Source organism: Girardinichthys multiradiatus, chromosome 18 (genome assembly GCF_021462225.1).
Source record: "Girardinichthys multiradiatus isolate DD_20200921_A chromosome 18, DD_fGirMul_XY1, whole genome shotgun sequence".
Classification (NCBI taxonomy): Eukaryota; Metazoa; Chordata; class Actinopteri; order Cyprinodontiformes; family Goodeidae; genus Girardinichthys; species Girardinichthys multiradiatus.
This window is the reverse complement of record NC_061810.1, coordinates 51688924-51706885: the sequence shown is the minus strand read 5'-3', so window position 1 is coordinate 51706885 and position 17962 is coordinate 51688924. Positions and strand designations below refer to the sequence as shown.

The window sequence follows — 17962 nt, the reverse complement described above, 5'->3', positions numbered from 1 at the left end:
CGTCCATCCATCGATCCATCCATCCATCCGTCCATCCATCCATTCAATTATCCATCCATCCGTCCATCCATCCTTCCGTCCATCCATCCATCCATCCGTCCATTCATCCGTCCGTCCATCCATCCATCCGTCCATTCATCCGTCCGTCCATCCATCCATCCGTCCATCCATCCATCCAATTATCCATCCATCCGTCCATCCATCCTTCCGTCCATCCATCCATCCGTCCGTCCATCCAATTATCCATCCGTCCATCCACCCATCCATCCATCCAATTATCCATCCATCCATCCTTCCGTCCATCCATCCATCCGTCCGTCCATCCAATTATCCATCCATCCGTCCGTCCGTCCATCCATCCATCCATCCACCCATCCATCCATCCGTCCATCCATCCGTCCATCCGTCCATTCATCCGTCCGTCCATCCATCCGTCCATCCATCCATCCACCCATCCATCCGTCCACCCATCCATCCGTCCATCCACCCATCCGTCCATCCATCCATCCGTCCATCCATCCATCCGTCCATCCATCCATCCAATTATCCATCCATCCGTCCATCCATCCTTCCGTCCATCCATCCATCCGTCCGTCCATCCAATTATCCATCCGTCCATCCATCCATCCACCCATCCATCCGTCCACCCATCCATCCGTCCATCCACCCATCCGTCCATCCATCCATCCGTCCATCCATCCATCCGTCCATCCATCCATCCAATTATCCATCCATCCGTCCATCCATCCTTATGTCCATCCTTCCATCCATCCGTCCGTCCATCCATCCATCCGTCCATTCATCCGTCCGTCCATCCATCCATCCGTCCATCCATCCATCCAATTATCCATCCATCCGTCCATCCATCCTTCCGTCCATCCATCCATCCGTCCGTCCATCCAATTATCCATCCGTCCATCCACCCATCCATCCATCCAATTATCCATCCATCCATCCTTCCGTCCATCCATCCATCCGTCCGTCCATCCAATTATCCATCCATCCGTCCGTCCGTCCATCCATCCATCCATCCACCCATCCATCCATCCGTCCATCCATCCGTCCATCCACCCATCCATCCGTCCATCCATCCATCCGTCCATCCATCCATCCACCCATCCATCCGTCCACCCATCCATCCGTCCATCCACCCATCCGTCCATCCATCCATCCGTCCATCCATCCATCCATTCATCCATCCGTCCATTCATCCATCCGTCCATCCATCCGTCCATCCATCGATCCATCCATCCAATTATCCATCCATCCGTCCATCCATCCATCCATCCATCGATCCATCCATCCAATTATCCATTCATCCATCCGTCCATCCATCCATCCATCCATCCATCGATCCATCCATCCAATTATCCATCCATCCGTCCATCCATCCATCCATCCATCCAATTATCCATCCATCCATCCATCGATCCATCCATCCATCCGTCCATCCATCCATCATCCATCCGTCCATCATCCATCCGTCCATCCATCCGTCCGTCCATCCAATTATCCATCCATCGATCCATCCATTCATCCATCCGTCCATCCATCCAATTATCCATCCGTCCATCCACCCATCCATCCATCCAATTATCCATCCATCCATCCTTCCGTCCATCCATCCATCCGTCCGTCCATCCAATTATCCATCCATCCGTCCGTCCATCCATCCATCCGTCCATCCACCCATCCGTCCATCCATCCATCCACCCATCCATCCGTCCACCCATCCATCCGTCCATCCACCCATCCGTCCATCCATCCGTCCATCCATCCATCCGTCCATTCATCCATCCGTCCATTCATCCATCCGTCCATCCATCCGTCCATCCATCGATCCATCCATCCAATTATCCATCCATCCATCCATCCGTCCATCCATCGATCCATCCATCCATCCATCGATCCATCCATCCAATTATCCATCCATCCATCCGTCCATCCATCCATCCATCCATCCATCGATCCATCCATCCAATTATCCATCCATCCATCCATCCGTCCATCCATCCATCCATCCATCCATCCAATTATCCATCCATCCATCCATCGATCCATCCATCCATTCGTCCATCCATCCATCATCCATCCGTCCATCATCCATCCGTCCATCCATCCGTCCGTCCATCCAATTATCCATCCATCGATCCATCCATTCATCCATCCATCCGTCCATCCACCCATCCATCCATCCAATTATCCATCCATCCATCCTTCCGTCCATCCATCCATCCGTCCGTCCATCCAATTATCCATCCGTCCGTCCATCCATCCGTCCATCCATCCATCCACCCATCCATCCATCCATCCACCCATCCGTCCATCCATCCATCCACCCATCCATCCGTCCACCCATCCATCCGTCCATCCACCCATCCGTCCATCCATCCATCCATCCGTCCATTCATCCATCCGTCCATTCATCCATCCGTCCATCCATCCGTCCATCCATCGATCCATCCATCCAATTATCCATCCATCCATCCATCCACCCATCCATCCATCCATCCACCCATCCGTCCATCCATCCATCCACCCATCCATCCGTCCACCCATCCATCCGTCCACCCATCCATCCGTCCATCCATCCATCCACCCATCCACCCATCCGTCCATCCATCCATCCACCCATCCATCCGTCCACCCATCCATCCGTCCACCCATCCATCCGTCCATCCATCCATCCACCCATCCATCCGTCCACCCATCCATCCGTCCACCCATCCATCCGTCCACCCATCCATCCGTCCATCCATCCATCCACCCATCCATCCATCCATCCACCCATCCGTCCATCCATCCATCCACCCATCCATCCGTCCACCCATCCATCCGTCCACCCATCCATCCGTCCATCCACCCATCCGTCCATCCATCCATCCATCCGTCCATTCATCCATCCGTCCATTCATCCATCCGTCCATCCATCCATCCATCCATCGATCCATCCATCCAATTATCCATCCATCCGTCCATCCATCCATCCATCCATCCATCCATCCATCCATCGATCCATCCATCCAATTATCCATCCATCCGTCCATCCATCGATCCATCCATCCATCCATCCATCCAATTATCCATCCATCCATCCATCGATCCATCCATCCATCCGTCCATCCATCCATCATCCATCCATCCATTCATCCATCCGTCCATCCATCCGTCCGTCCATCCAATTATCCATCCATCCATCCATCGTTTATACCCACTTATCCTAGAAGGTCAGGAGGAGGGTGTTCTGGTGCTCCAGAGGTCATAGGCTGTGAGGTGGGGTACACCAGTCCATTACAGAGACAAACAACCACAAACAGGGAAATATGCAGCTCTACCACCAGTACCAAAACAGTCCCTCAGCATGACGCTGCCACCACCATGCTTGTGTGTTGGTGAAGTGTTTTAGGTTTGAGAACCTCACCTTAAGACCTCTAAACATTGTTCTCATCATTCCAGCCTACCAGCTGTCTCCTCTTTGTCTCTTGTGACCATAAAACGTTTCTCCAGCTCATCCAGGTGGGCAGCAGTACATCAGTCTGTACCCTCTGGTGTTCCGGCAGCGGTTCCTGGGTCGTTCCTGAATATCTTAAACTATTTTATTCTACTCTTAATGGCGAGTTTGGTTTTTCAGACCTTCACAAGGTGGTTACTCATCCAAACACCTTGTGAAGGTCTGTATCGGAGAGCGAAGGGTCAGGAGAAGAAAGTGACCCTTCATCAGATGGCAGAGTATCAGCGCTGCGGCATGCAGACCTTCATCTGATTCACCAGCATCTATTGTTGCTGGAGTCAGTATAAATGAATCGTCCTGCACCACCAGGAAACAGAACCAGCACAACATCTGGATTTTTAAAATAATCACACATATATTCATATATACACGTGTCTATATTAGCAGTTAACATTAGATCAGTTATTGTGTTAACTAAGGTATTATAAACCAAACAATGAAACATGAAATGAACCAAATATAGCTTCTCTGCTCTCAGTGAACTCATCTATTGTAGAACAAGACATGAAAATATCTGGATGCATAAAACAAAAAATGAAGCCGTTTAACTTCCACAGAATGACTTATTTTAGACTTGCTGCCGCATTTATCACCGACTTTTATTTGTCGAGGACTAAAGCCTCCGTATGGGTCGCACCGTTAACACCCTCCACCACATTACTGCTGATGTTCTTAGAGCCTGGATCCGTTTAGCAACAGCAGCAACAACCTTTTCTTTGGAGATCTTTTCCTATCAGATGTTCTGAACAGCGAGGCTTTAGACTCTGCTTCAACGTCCTCCTTCATCTGCAGATATCTGACCTCTGACATCATTTCTCTGGTCAGTTCAAAGGTTTCTTGTTCGAAGCACTTTGCTGAGAAGTCCTCTGATCACGCTGGCTGTGCTTGGTGGGACCAGCCTGTTCCTCTTGAGTTTTCCAGCTCTGATCCAGGCAGCTCTGATCCTCTTTGCTTCAGGAAAGTAGTGCAGACTAACAGCTGCTGTCATAGTGTTGCTGCCACCACCAGCAATGCTCACTTTCACCATATTAACGCTGTTTTTAACCCAACTTGGCTTCTACCTGAGCAGTTTATCACTGACACTCACACAATGAATGACCCGAGACTTTCCCTTAGACGTCATCATGGGGCGACTTTGGACTTGCAAAATTTAACATCGAAATGTGCTTATTTTGTGTCACAATTGTCTTTTATCACATTTTAATCTTAGTATCATGTCAATTATTGTCCAATTCCTTGAATATTAAGATGTTTTCTTTCAGTTTCAGCATTAGTGGGAAAAGCGTGTCACAGGACCTTTAAGGTCTGCTCTGATCTTCACTCCTGGGGCCTTCTCATCGTAATATTCTGAGGAGTGCTGTCAAACGATTTTTATACAGGCAGAAGAAGCGACCAACTGCAGTCAGTGATGGTCACCAAGCTGAAGTTTATAGGTCCATCAGGTTAGAACATGTTCTGGACTGGTTCATTAGAGGTTTAGGTGAATGTAGGTATATATTATGGATCATTTTGATCATGTGGATAAAAGAAAATTCCCGCTAAATTAAAGTTTGTTTATCCAAAAATCATAGAAGTTGATTGTTGTGATTCTGCTGTCGAGGACAAAACAAAAAAATTAATGTGACCTTCATGATCCAGATGCCTGGATCTGTACTCATGTCTTGCATTTCTCTCCTCTGTGTCAGGAGATGGACCTCGGCCCGTCAAACAAAATGGATCAGGTTTAGGTGAGGTCTCCTCTCCGTGTGCTCAGGCTCTCAGGATGAAGGAAAGCTCGGCTTCAAGCTCTGCTGGTCCGTCTGTAGACTCTGTGTTTAATGACAGCAGCATCCAGCGTATCATCGACAAGTACACCAGAGAGCTCAACGTTTCCCTCAGTGCTGCAGGAACCGCTGCAGGTGCATTTCCTGTTTATTCACTAGTCCAACCAAGTCACCGGCACCATGTCCATCCTGGACCCAAACATTTGATCTCAAGTGTTCTTTTCAAAATTAAAACAAACATTGAATCTTGAATTAAAACATGTTCTGTTGATCTCAGACGGTGAAGGTCCGAGTCTGGAGGAGTCCAGCTCTTCAGGTTCTCAGCAGCCCCTGGTTGGATTGTCAGGGATGAGGATGGAGGACTCTGCTGGTCTTCAGGGTGTCGTGTTGCATGCAGCAGCTCAGAGCCATATCCCGGTCAGTCCCCCACGCATCCATTCAGAAGCAGCTACCTGCAACATTATTTCTTACCAACCAAACTAATCAAGTTTTAAAGCGTTGCTGGGAGACCAGTTGCTCTTAGGGGTTAAGGATCCTGAAACTTGAAAGACAAAGCATTTCTTCTCCAACGTGACTGCAAGCGATTTCATTCTCTCATCTTTCAGTTCCAAATGAGACGGTTCGACCCATGTTTGGATTTGTAGAAGGTCTGATTGGTTCATCTCATAAATTAGGCTGTAATGCACGACCATGTCTGAGGAGGTGAACTTTATTTGTTGGTGCATCTTTGGATAAAACGAAGAATCTCAGTTCCTCTCTGTGCAGAAGTTGGATGTATGGAGACCTCTAGAGAAATGTTATATGTTTTCCCTTCACTGTTCTCTAAATCCACCCATGACCCTCTTCCCTTCCCAAACCAGAACCTTTTGACCTTCTATATATGAAGTCTGACCATCTTCTCTGAACTCACTTTTATTCTCAGTCTAAAATGTCCACCATCCAGTTTATTTCCTGATGAATCCGGTTCCGAGCAGCTGGGATCAGCGGGCTGGAGGCAGTGAGGTTTTCCATCAGTCGCAGTAGAACATCTCTGAACCTGAGGAATGCTTTGTGTTTTTCCAGGAGATTCTGGCCTCGGGTCTTCCCACTTTGGAGCGTTTTTCTCCTGGTGCCCTGTCTCTGAATGTGGATCTGGAGCAGGACTCTTTCCGACCGTTGCATTTCCAGCTGACTGACCAGTCGTCTTGTCTCGCTCCTGAAGAGAGCCAGTCGGTTCTGGAGCAGCTGGTTGGTCAGCCGTCCGCAAACTCGTCAACGATTGGTCCCCGGCCCGGACCTCCGGCCTCACCGAGCTCCGATCTGAGCAGATGGGACTCTACTCTGACCCGGATGATTGGCAGTCTGTCCCAACGGTCCGGTTCTCGTCGGCTGAGCCCGGGACAGGACTTTGACGCTGGTCGTATAACATCGGAGCCGTCATGGTTGGAGGAATTTCCGGAGGAGATCCGGATGAGACCGCTGGTCGGGGAGCTGGATGATTCTGCTGAGCAACACAGTGGAAGCTCAGGTATTTGGGTCATTTAGATTAGATTCAAATTAATTTGTTTCATCGTTGCCTCGAAATATCTCAAACCAAAACCTCCGGTTTTCAGTTGAATGCTGCATCTTTAGGTGCATTTTGTTCTGGTGTGACAGAAACCCGTCTGCTGTGTTCTGGTGCAAGAAGCCCTGCAGCTCCAGGAGTCTCCACAGAGTCCAGCGAACCATCACGGCTGGCCTCAGCTCACAGTCCATCTGTCCCACATGTGAGTCCTCAGAGCCAGGTGCCACAGAACCAACCCGGTCTGGTGAAGCTGGACTCTTACAGGGCTGAAGGTGAGATTGAAAATGTTTTTCTTCTAAAGGTCCAGACGTTTTGGACGTTGTTCTAGAGACACAGAGGAAAGGTTTTTACCACATGAAGACCTCTGGTACTACACCCACTAGTAGTTGTGGAGAACATCGGTGTTCTTCACCTAAGTAGCTGCCAAGGTTTCTCTCTGGAGCCACCAGAGACCTTGATCCGTGCTTTTTTTTACCTTTACAATGGACGACTGAACCGATCTTCTGCTTCTCGAAGACACCAAACTTCATTGCTGCAGTTGATACACAACCCAGCTGAAGGTCTGGTGAGGAGAGCTCCTCCATTTGGGGAAATGGTTCAGGTATCTGATCAGGATGCTTCCTGGGAGTCTTTGTTTAGGGGTTTTTCTCTGGACACGTTCCACTAGGAGGTGTCTTCGGAGCAGAACCAGAACACACTGGAGGGACTATATGTTGGACTTGGAAAGGCTTGGGAATGAGCTGGAGAGAGATGCATTCATGGATGTGTGGGTTCTACCTGGGTAGGAGGGTTCTGACATAGATTTAATGTGTAGTGGTCCGGCGCTGCCGGCAGGTTTTCTGAAAGCTCACAGCTGAGCTGGACATCTGCGTCTCCACCTGTGAATGACCAGAGGAGGCTCCTTTCTGGGTTTTTTATGCATGTTTCTGATCCAGTGATGAACAGCTGGTTTGTTTTTAACTCTATTTTCCTTTAAACCTCTTCTTGCTTCACGTGTTGTTTGATGAACGATGTTTCTGAGATAAAGATTGACTGAACGAACCCGTCTTTGTCTTTCTGCACCGCTCAGATTCGTTCCACCCGCTGCTGCTGGAAATCACTCATAATGAAACAGCCGACCCCTCCATGACCTTCCACCTACCTGAACACAACACGTCTGACTCTTCTGACAGAAATCAGGCTGATGCACAACACGGCGTGTCCACACCTTCTGTAGAAGATGATCCATCACCCGAACAGCTGAGAACGGAGGAGCCAAACTGCTGCAGAGTCTTAGAGGAATCCTTCTCCCAGCTCGTCATCTCCGAGGAATCCGTCCTCATACTGTCCCCCACCATGAGGACGGGTTCCTGCGTCCCGTCAAACAGTGGAACACCCGTTCTCAGCACCTCACAGGCAGGAACGTCCAAAGAGCTCAAACATTTGGTCCCAGTCGGTGAACTTCATGGTCAACATGAGAACCAGCAGGATTTCTCTGCCTCAGAAACATCAGTATGTTTTTATTCTTGACTGCCAAGAACTCAACGTTCAACCAGAACCAGGTTTTATTTCAACATGTTGGACTGGAGCCAGGTTAACTCGCCTGTTTCATTTCTGTAACCCAGGAAGCAGTCAGGGAGAGGGGCATCCTGGATCAGTCACAGATCACCTTGGTGAGTCTGACAGACACCACGCTACAGGATGAGGACATGATCACCACCGACGACGAGGAAGTTCTGGACAACAGAGGTCCAGATAGCATTAAGGAGGATGGACAGGAAGGCGTCCAAACGAAGGTAACTGTGCTGAAGTGATGTGATTGGTTCATTTATCTTGACTTTATAACTTGTATATGCAAACTTTGTCCACTAGGGGGCTGGTTCCACATCAGGGGAGGATCCTGATTGTTGGAGACTTCAAGGTATCAAATTAAATCTGTTATTTCCACCTTTTCCTGTTTCCTCTCTCCAGCAGCGACATATTTATAACCTCCTTTTTGTTTTTGTCCAGCGTCCAGCCTGGTGTTTCAGTGGAGTCCGATCAGAGACCTGCAGGACGTCTTCCAGCAGAAGCGTCAGGCTCTCATTCAAAGGTCAAACCGCAGGGTGGAGGAACTCAAAGCCAAAAGGTCTGTCGGCAACAATGAACCCGGCAGTCGAGTTCTAGCTGAAGGAATTGACCTGGTTGAAGCTGACAGAGTTCAGTCGGTCACCTGGAAGATAAAAACGACCTCCAAGTTGCAGAGTAGGACTCACGATGAGGAGAAAGGAGATGCACAGAAGAAGCTCCACCAGCCTTCACAAGGTACGTTATCATTAAAACCAACCAGTTAACACTCCACTGGTGGCAGAGATGAACCACCAGGAGCCCTGAGGTTGGAGCCATCTGATGGTCCAACTCATGCAGTCATGAAAAATGACCTCATCATTTTCCTTCATCTAAAAACTAAAACTGTCAGAAACATGAAGGACTTTCTACTTTGTTTAAAGCTTTGATTTCCTGTCACAGGAGAACATTTTGTCCAACTCGATCATTGACAGAACCCTCAGATAAACCCGTCTAAAACCAGAGTTCATTTGTGGTCCGGGAAGACGATCATGAGAATGAATAGTCCTGTGATGATGACTAAACTCTAGTTGTGGCTGCAACACACTTTCCTGACTCCGTCCTCCTTCCTTTCTGAGCTTCAGTACCGGAGCCATTAAAAACTTCAAGTTTGGTTCTGTCGGTCCAGTCAGATACAGTCTGGTGTCCATGCTGTGCTTAACAGCTGAGTAACTCTGATACCTGATGCTGTGGTTCTGATCGGGTTTATTTTGCTGTGATTGGAGGATATTCGTCTGTTGTTTCAGCTGCACTGAATAAAATCTGATTATTTTCAGATCATTTTGTGGCGCTTTCACTAATAAATCTTTTTAAATACTTTAAATCATTTTTATTCATGGCTACTCTGACCCCCAGAGCTCAGGGCTTTCAACCGGACCTGTGGTTTTTAAACTGGGTCCTGATTACAAGCCAAACAAGGCAGTGACTCTACATACAAAATAAAGATATTGCTGCATAAAAATGTTGTCAAGAATCTGTCATTTGAATTTGGTCTCTAGAAATCCTGTTGATTGAAATGAACCCGTTTCTCCCCTCAGTGAGCGGTTCCAGTCCAACAGGCTCAGATGAGGTTCGGATCAGCTCTCCAGAACAAAGGAAACGGAACCATTCTGAGATGCATAGGAGGACTCGGAGGTACGGCATGGACGAGATGGACCTTCTCCAGTCTGGGTTTGGCCGTGTAAGAAGACTCTTTGTGCATGTTCCCTCTGCAGGTTGTATGAGCAGCTGGAGGAGGTGAAGCAGCAGAGAGCCGTCCGCAGCAGACAGGAGGACGGCGCCAAGAACCGACTGAAGGCCAAGGAGTTCCACAGGGTAAAACCCACTGGGTAAAACCCACTGGGTAAAACCCACTGGGTAAAACCCACTGGCTTACCAGGAGGAGGAGAAGCTCTGCAGCTGAACTGATTTTTATTTTCTGTCTCCACAGAAAACGTTACAGAAGCTTCGTGCCAGGCAGACGCGACAGGGACCTTGAACCCAGCTTTTAATGTTTTAGACTAATTTATTTTATGCTTGTATTGAATAAAATCTGGGATTATTTCAGAAAATGTTTGGCAAAATAAACATACATTCAGAGTCAATGAAAAACAAGCTGAGATTATAGAAGATGAGATCAGCTCAGATGTTGACTGGTTTCGGTTCAACTTCAAGAGGTCAGTATTTATCTAATGACTGAAGCACCGACAGAACCATCAGATTAGTGGTCTGAAGATCTCCTGCTCTGAGCATCACAGTTTGGAGAAGACTGTCTCTTTGGGGTTCTTCTTCTCCATGACGGCCTGAGCGGATTTCATCACATCCTGGGTCTGAAGCATGCTCATGTTCCATGTAGCCTGGAGGAAACCACACAGTTCAGAAAAGGCCTTCAATAATCAAGTTAAAGAGTAAAAACCAGCAGGTTTCCTGGAGATGAGAAGAACGGTAACGTTTCTACCATGTAGTGGAGTCCCTCAGCGACGCTGTGATCCCTGGAGTAGATGAGGTTGAGTTTGGTGCCCTGCACGGCCACGGGGCTACGAGCTGCGATCTGTCCCGCCATTTCCAGGGCTTCGGCTATCATGGCTTCCTTATCTGGAAACACTCGGCTGTGGGACGAATTAACATGTTGAAACTCAGCTACAGCTGAAAATGTCTTTAAAAATGACATGAAAAGAGAAATGTGGGGAAAAAACACAAGGAAGTGTTTAAGAAATCCCTAAAACCGGTTAATGATTAAAAGCCAACATAGAAAGTATCCCTTTGCTTCTGTAGATTCTGCCAGACCCTGAATTAATCAGACAGTATTTTTAGTCTCCAGACGGTGGTTTTCACCTGACCAGTCCACTGCTCTTTGCTTCATCGGCGTACATCTTCCTGGCGGTCAGAGCCAGCTCGTTCACCAGACTGCACAGATCACACATGAACTTTGAACTCCTGCAAGCTCTCAGCAGTGAGATGGTTGGACAGTTGTAGCCGAGGCGTTTTTACCTGCGGCTGCCGATGACTTTAGGAAGCCTCTGCAGAGTTCCTACGTCCGCTGCGAGACCGATGTCCACTTCCTGCCAAACACAGACTGATAATAAGTACTGATGGAAAGTCCTAAAGAACCGGAGAGAAACTCCTCATTTTGGTCCATTTTCTCACTAATGAACTGACCTTCACCTGAAACCAGGCGTCCTGGGTGCACAGGCGGATGTCGCAGGCTGTGATCAGGTCAACACCTGTAAAACACACAAAACTGACTTTAACAACGAAAAACAAACCAACTTCTAATGTTTTAAATGTTTTTTATAGAATGGTTTTAACAACTTCTTTGATTTTAATTGGACTTTAGATGCTTAGAATTATGTTTGCCCTGAGAAAAAGGCAGAAGTAGCTTTTATAAAGTGATTTACAATAAAGGAAACTCTCCACATTTAAGGGCACCCACACCTTCGGTGTGTAAAATGTCTCAAAATAAAATCTTTTCTAGCAGTAGCTTCATCTGAATATTTATTTTGTAGAACATCCATTCAGTTCTCCGACGGTGATCAGAGGGCCCGGTGGCACCGATTGTATGGCAGCCTCACTTCTGTTGGTCTGTCCCAGAGCAGCTGTGGCTAACATGTAGCTCACCGCTGTCACTGTGTGAATGGGTGGATGATGGTCTCTGGGGACTTGATAAAGTGCTACTCAAGTTCAGACCGTTTACCAGTTCCCTGGTGCCACGATGATCAGAACCTCTAAAAGCTAGAAAATGATTATCATTTAAACTGTTTTAAGTTGATCAAAGCGTGTGAAAGTCCTGACTCCCTGTTCCCTGGGGCTTAAAAAAAGATTTGACATGGGGTCTTCCTTAGCTGTTCCTCAAAATGGGAAAGACCAAAGAACATACAATTCAGGTGAGGCAGATGTGTTGATCACCAGGAAGCTATTCTCCTGAACTCTGCAGTCGGAGTATGAAGTTTAAAATGGACGAGGAGTCAAGTTTATTCCATCATCAGGACCTGAGGGGACGGAGAGGGACGCTCACTGTTTAACGGTTGCAAACACTTGCAGCTGGGGGTCATTATGTCTCCATAGCAACCACTGTTGTGAGTTTTGCAGGCATCCTGGGAAAAGGATGAAGAGGAGACCAAGACAACTTTCTGAAAACAACTCCAGAGCGCACTGGCATTGAACAATGATTGAATATGCTAAAAAGAACCTCATCCTTATTGTTATGTACAGTAGAGGATCTGTGGTGCTGTGGGCCTGATTCCTTCCCAAAGGCCCTGGGAGCCATGTTGGCGCACAGCCTCATGAACTCTGATAGCTTTTCTAGAAGACGGAGTCATCATCAGAATAACGATCCAGAACATCAACCTTCTGCAGTGGGCTTCTCAGTCCTCTGAGCTAGAACCTACAGAAAGCTTCTGTCCTGAGCTTTGGAGACGACCCTGGATGTTCTACAGGGAGATGGTCCACAGAGGACTCATCTAAGATCCCCATCAACCATATTGTAGGAGAGGACCTAGGCTTATGGTGAGGAGGAGCTTGTAGAAAGACCAACATCAGATCTTTTCTTCGCTGAATAAAATGACGTTTTGCCATCTGTGTAACAGATCATGAAATGAAGTGTAATTTATTTCCAGGCTTTTTAAGCCGTCTGTTTAGGAGCTGAAGTGTGGAGGGTCTGCTTCAACCATAGCTACCCTACATGAACGTTCCTGCTGCTGCTGTATTTTTAGGTAGATAAAGTCCAACAAAACCTCCAAGCACTGATTTCAGATGTTCCTTTGACCATATTCATGATGGTCCTACCTCCTCCAATGCAGGCACCATGGACAGCCACCACCACAGGCTTTGGACACTACCGAAGGAAGAAAAACTGAATTTCAGTATCTACCGTGATCTCCGAACTCCATAATTCCTTTCTCCACACTGACCTTCTCTATGACGGAGAACGTCTCCTGATACTTGGTGATGAGCTTTCTGATGTTCCAGGAGATCCTCGCTGTGTCGTCGCCTTCTGGCTGGAGCATATCGCCTGCCATGTCCATCAGGTCAATGCCTGGACGGCAGCACATCAGATAAGATAAATACAGGTCCTTCTCAAAATATCAGCATATTGTGATAAAGTTCATTATTTTCTATAATGTCATGATGAAAATTTAACATTCATATATTTTAGATTCATTGAACACTAACTGAAATATTTCAGGTCTTTTATTGTCTTAATACGGATGATTTTGGCATACAGCTCATGAAAACCCAAAATTCCTATCTCACAAAATTAGCATATCATTAAAATGGTCTCTAAACGAGCTATGAACCTAATCATCTGAATCAACGAGTTAACTCTAAACACCTGCAAAAGATTCCTGAGGCCTTTAAAACTCCCAGCCTGGTTCATCACTCAAAACCCCAATCATGGGTAAGACTGCCGACCTGACTGCTGTCCAGAAGGCCACTATTGACACCCTCAAGCAAGAGGGTAAGACACAGAAAGAAATTTCTGAACGAATAGGCTGTTCCCAGAGTGCTGTATCAAGGCACCTCAGTGGGAAGTCTGTGGGAAGGAAAAAGTGTGGCAGAAAACGCTGCACAACGAGAAGAGGTGACCGGACCCTCAGGAAGATTGTGGAGAAGGTCTGATTCCAGACCTTGGGGGACCTGCGGAAGCAGTGGACTGAGTGTGGAGTAGAAACATCCAGAGCCACCGTGCACAGGCGTGTGCAGGAAATGGGCTACAGGTGCCGTATTCCCCAGACCTGGGCTACACTTTTGAACCAGCTACAGAGAAGCAGCACTGGACTGTTGCTCAGTGGTCCAAAGTACTTTTTTCGGATGAAAGCAAATTCTGCATGTCATTCGGAAATCAAGGTGGCAGAGTCTGGAGGAAGACTGGGGAGAAGGAAATGCCAAAATGCCAGAAGTCCAGTGTCAAGTACCAACAGTCAGTGATGGTCTGGGGTGCCGTGTCAGCTGCTGGTGTTGGTCCACTGTGTTTTATCAAGGGCAGGGTCAATGCAGCTAGCTATCAGGAGATTTTGGAGCACTTCATGCTTCCATCTGCTGAAAAGCTTTATGGAGATGAAGATTTCATTTTTCAGCACGACCTGGCACCTGCTCACAGTGCCAAAACCACTGGTAAATGGTTTACTGACCATGGTATCACTGTGCTCAATTGGCCTGCCAACTCTCCTGACCTGAACCCCATAGAGAATCTGTGGGATATTGTGAAGAGAACGTTGAGAGACTCAAGACCCAACACTCTGGATGAGCTAAAGGCCGCTATCGAAGCATCCTGGGCCTCCATAAGACCTCAGCAGTGCCACAGGCTGATTGCCTCCATGCCACGCCGCATTGAAGCAGTCATTTCTGCCAAAGTATTCCCGACCAAGTATTGAGTGCATAACTGTACATGATTATTTGAAGGTTGACTGTTTTTTGTATTAAAAACACTTTTCTTTTATTGGTCGGATGAAATATGCTAATTTTGTGAGATAGGAATTTTGGGTTTTCATGAGCTGTATGCCAAAATCATCCGTATTAAGACAATAAAAGACCTGAAATATTTCAGTTAGTGTGCAATGAATCTAAAATATATGAATGTTACATTTTCATCATGACATTATGGAAAATAATGAACTTTATCACAATATGCTAATATTTTGAGAAGGACCTGTATGAAGCTCCACTGGGAGAGCTAACCAACTCATAAAATGCTCCTCACCAGCTGTGAAGATCTTCCCCGCTCCTGAAACAACCACCACTCTGCAGTCCTGGTCTTCAGCGATCTCATTAAAGCACTCCACCATCTCCCTGAAAGAGGAAATCCTTGATTTGTAAAGAAGCGGGAACTTTATTAGCAGTAAAGTCCTGCTTTAATGATCAAATGTTGACTGAACAGTCCTCTATGTAAACTTAAGAGCAACTGCTTGGTTGCTCTGTAACTTTTGCCTGCAGCGCCCCCTGGAGTGTTGACAGAAACCATCCAGTGAACCTCATGGATCCATTAATTGTTTATTCAGTTTTTTTCCTTCAGACTGAGTTGAAACTGGTTTTATCCTAGAAACTAGATTAAAACTGCATCATGAACATTGTTGACACCTTCTTTGTCCACATTGCTCTACTTGTTACAATCAGTGCAGATCCCTGGAGACCGTCCACCGCTGAGCCTTCAAGTTTGCTCCAAACCCAAAACTCCAACAATGAACATCGTATGCTCGGCTTGGATGTTCTGCTTTGTCTGGATTAAAATCAGGGACACATTTACAAGTATATTCCAGCTGTTCTCCATTCCTATTGAATGTTCTTCGAGCCAGAAATCTGTTCCTATTGAAGCTCAAAGAGTTCTGCACTGATTTTTGGGCAAGAAAACATTGAAATCGGCTCCAAGAGAAACTGAATTAGAAGGATCTCGTGTCAAGGTCTAAATATGCAAACTTAATTACCGTTAAATACTTTTAACTACCACTGAATACTGACTCGGACTCTCTGGACTCATTGGTGGTTTTCATGGAGCTGACTGACCTTTAGTCTGTCTTCATCAAAGACATTTTTATTCCAACTCCCAACTTCAATAAAGGTTTAATATTTAGGAAGATTTCAACAAACTAGAAAATGATCAGAAATGCATGAAAACTGCTGATATAAATTAAAACGTATGGCGCTAAACCTGCAGATATTTAACAGCTTAAGACAATGATCTGCTTTCCATTTGATCCGTTTGATGTGAAGAGCTCCTTGCCTCCAGAAGGCTTTGTTCATGGCGTTGAGCTTCTTCGGCCGGTGAAGTTGGACGTGTGTGACGGACTCGGCTGGGCGGCTGATGGCCAGCGTGGTGAACGGAGAGGCGGGTCCATCTGAAGAGGACATGGTCCTGACCCAAGTCTGAGCGGGGAACCTCAACCAGCCGTCTGAACAAGAAAAACACGTTTTCTTTTATACTTTAACTGATTAATTGAGCTGAGTTCCAGAAGCTGTTCATCTCTGAGGGAAAAACAGTTTCCTGCCATCATCCAACACATCAGCATTTAATTCATGTGATTTTTAAAGGTTTGAAAAGCAGAACTAAACATTTATTAAAACAAAATAATTCAGATTAATGGCAGGAGTTTAAAGATGGACTCAGTATAAGAAAATCATCGGTTATTTTATTTTGTACTGCTCTAATGTCTAATGCATTGATGAGGTTGCTGACCTTTACTCACATTGATGGTCCTTTATTATTTTATTATTATATATTATAATAAACATGCCCATCAATTGTCAGCATGGGGACAGAATTATATCTAGATCAGACCAAAGCTGAACTGGTTTTCTATTTCATCATTTATTCATTTTTACTCCATATTTCCCCCATTCTTTTGAATATCTGCATTTCTTTACAAACCTGTTATTTTAACTCTTTCCTTCAACCCTTTATAGGTTTGTTCCTGTTGTTTTACTAATCATCTGATATTTTCAGTTTATTATTCATGTTATGAAGTTATATCAGCATTTTTCTCAAAGGAACTATTGTTGAATTCTAGTTTTTATGAAGATTCCTAAGAAATAAAATAAATGAATAACTGTCTAGCTTGTTGTCGATTTGTTAAAAAGGCTTTTTTAGGAAGACCTGAAGAACTTTGTTCTGTGGACCAATCTGCAGAGTTGACCTTTCACCTATATTCTATCTAAAGCTCTTCAATTCAGTTATGGAAATGAAACCTAAATAAACACATGAGACGCTTCCCTGAAACACTGAAACGTTATTTTAACAGAACAGAGACATAAAGTTAAACTTACATTTAGGCAGAGCTGATCTGAAAATGACTGACAGCATCGCCCTTTGACCTCTGCAGAGTCCGGGAGTTTTACTGGGCGGTAAAACTGCAGCAAACAGAGACATTTAAACACATCACTGCTAACTAACCTGAGCCTGGCTAGCGCTAACTAATGCTAACTAAATAACTCACCGAAACTCTCCGCTGCTTCACTGGTTAATCTCCAGCTAAAGGATAAACATCGCAATAACACAGCGACGCTTTGGTTCTGTACGGAGGCCGCGAACGGACATGAGGGGTGTTTTTTTTTTTTCTTTCTTTTGTGTTCTCACGCAACAGTCTTTGCGTGAGAACACAAAATATTGTGAGAGGGTTTCCAAACCAGATAACTGCAAAAATGGAACAAACACTACACCCGTTTTATTGAGTTTTGTTTTGAAATCGGCCTTAAATAAAAGTAACTTCAATCTTAAAGACAGTTATTATTCACAAGCTGTTAAACTACTGAACTCTGGACAATAATGCTGCACGAAAGCACATTTGTGACACTTTATTAGCTTTAAAAGTACGCAATTAGTGCTTTTGTTTTTATCGTAATTTGAACGGTTCTTCTTATCCTAAGCATTTAATCGCATTGTTGACTGTATGTTAACTATATATGACAAATAAACTATATTAATGCCATATCAGAGCTGTTAGTTTTATGAACAGTTTGTCATCTGTGCTGCTGTTTCAAAATGCAGTTTTTTTTTTAAGGTGATTAACAACTTTTACGAGCGAACGCAAAAAACTACAATTAACTTTCAAGAACACTTCCCTAGCTAGCCTAGCTTCTGTTACGGTGGCC

The 17962-nt window shown here is 45.8% G+C and overlaps 2 protein-coding genes across 7 annotated transcripts in view; one reads left to right on the top strand and one right to left on the bottom strand.

Moving 5' to 3' along the window:
* The window catches only part of cep295 (centrosomal protein 295), a 23705-nt gene extending 13258 nt beyond the window's left edge, over positions 1–10447 (top strand). For 2 of the 5 annotated variants that reach the window (XM_047391424.1, XM_047391423.1), the window contains exons 19-29: positions 5197–5409; positions 5552–5691; positions 6337–6781; positions 6886–7089; positions 7887–8308; positions 8422–8592; positions 8669–8717; positions 8807–9100; positions 9940–10036; positions 10117–10230; positions 10332–10447. In XM_047391424.1, the coding sequence (XP_047247380.1) occupies positions 5197–5409; positions 5552–5691; positions 6337–6781; positions 6886–7089; positions 7887–8308; positions 8422–8592; positions 8669–8717; positions 8807–9100; positions 9940–10036; positions 10117–10230; positions 10332–10392 (2210 nt within the window). In that variant the 3' untranslated portion in view covers positions 10393–10447. Of the gene's footprint in view, positions 1–5196; positions 5410–5551; positions 5692–6336; positions 6782–6885; positions 7090–7886; positions 8309–8421; positions 8593–8668; positions 8718–8806; positions 9101–9939; positions 10037–10116; positions 10259–10331 lie in introns of all 5 variants that reach the window. The other 3 variants (XM_047391425.1, XM_047391426.1, XM_047391427.1) reach the window with 3 other exon arrangements.
* ech1 (enoyl CoA hydratase 1, peroxisomal) lies at positions 10387–17463 on the bottom strand. Of its 2 annotated transcripts, XM_047391428.1 has the most exons (11): positions 17308–17463; positions 17138–17221; positions 16098–16266; positions 15081–15169; positions 13291–13415; positions 13166–13214; positions 11540–11604; positions 11372–11442; positions 11216–11287; positions 10839–10989; positions 10387–10737 (listed from the first exon to the last, which is right to left on the bottom strand). In XM_047391428.1, exons 2-11 carry the CDS (start codon positions 17172–17174, stop codon positions 10633–10635), a joined length of 933 nt encoding a protein of 310 aa, XP_047247384.1. In that variant the 5' UTR covers positions 17175–17221; positions 17308–17463; the 3' UTR covers positions 10387–10632. The 2 variants fall into 2 exon arrangements, with proteins under 2 accessions (XP_047247384.1, XP_047247385.1); XM_047391429.1 differs by lacking the exon at positions 17138–17221 and having other exon boundaries at positions 17308–17447.
* Positions 17464–17962: the final 499 nt, after the last annotated feature.

What these genes read in the sequence shown, in the direction of transcription:
- ech1 (XM_047391428.1), bottom strand. Translation starts at nt 17,174, where the DNA reads ATGCTGTCAGTCATTTTCAGATCAGCTCTGCCTAAAT. An exon ending in ACGCCTGGTTTCAGGTGAAG is followed by an intron (nt 11,443 to 11,539) that starts GTCAGTTCATTA and finishes TGTGTTTGGCAG; the next exon opens with GAAGTGGACATCGGTCTCGC. An exon ending in CTGAGGGACTCCACTACATG is followed by an intron (nt 10,738 to 10,838) that starts GTAGAAACGTTA and finishes GGTTTCCTCCAG; the next exon opens with GCTACATGGAACATGAGCAT.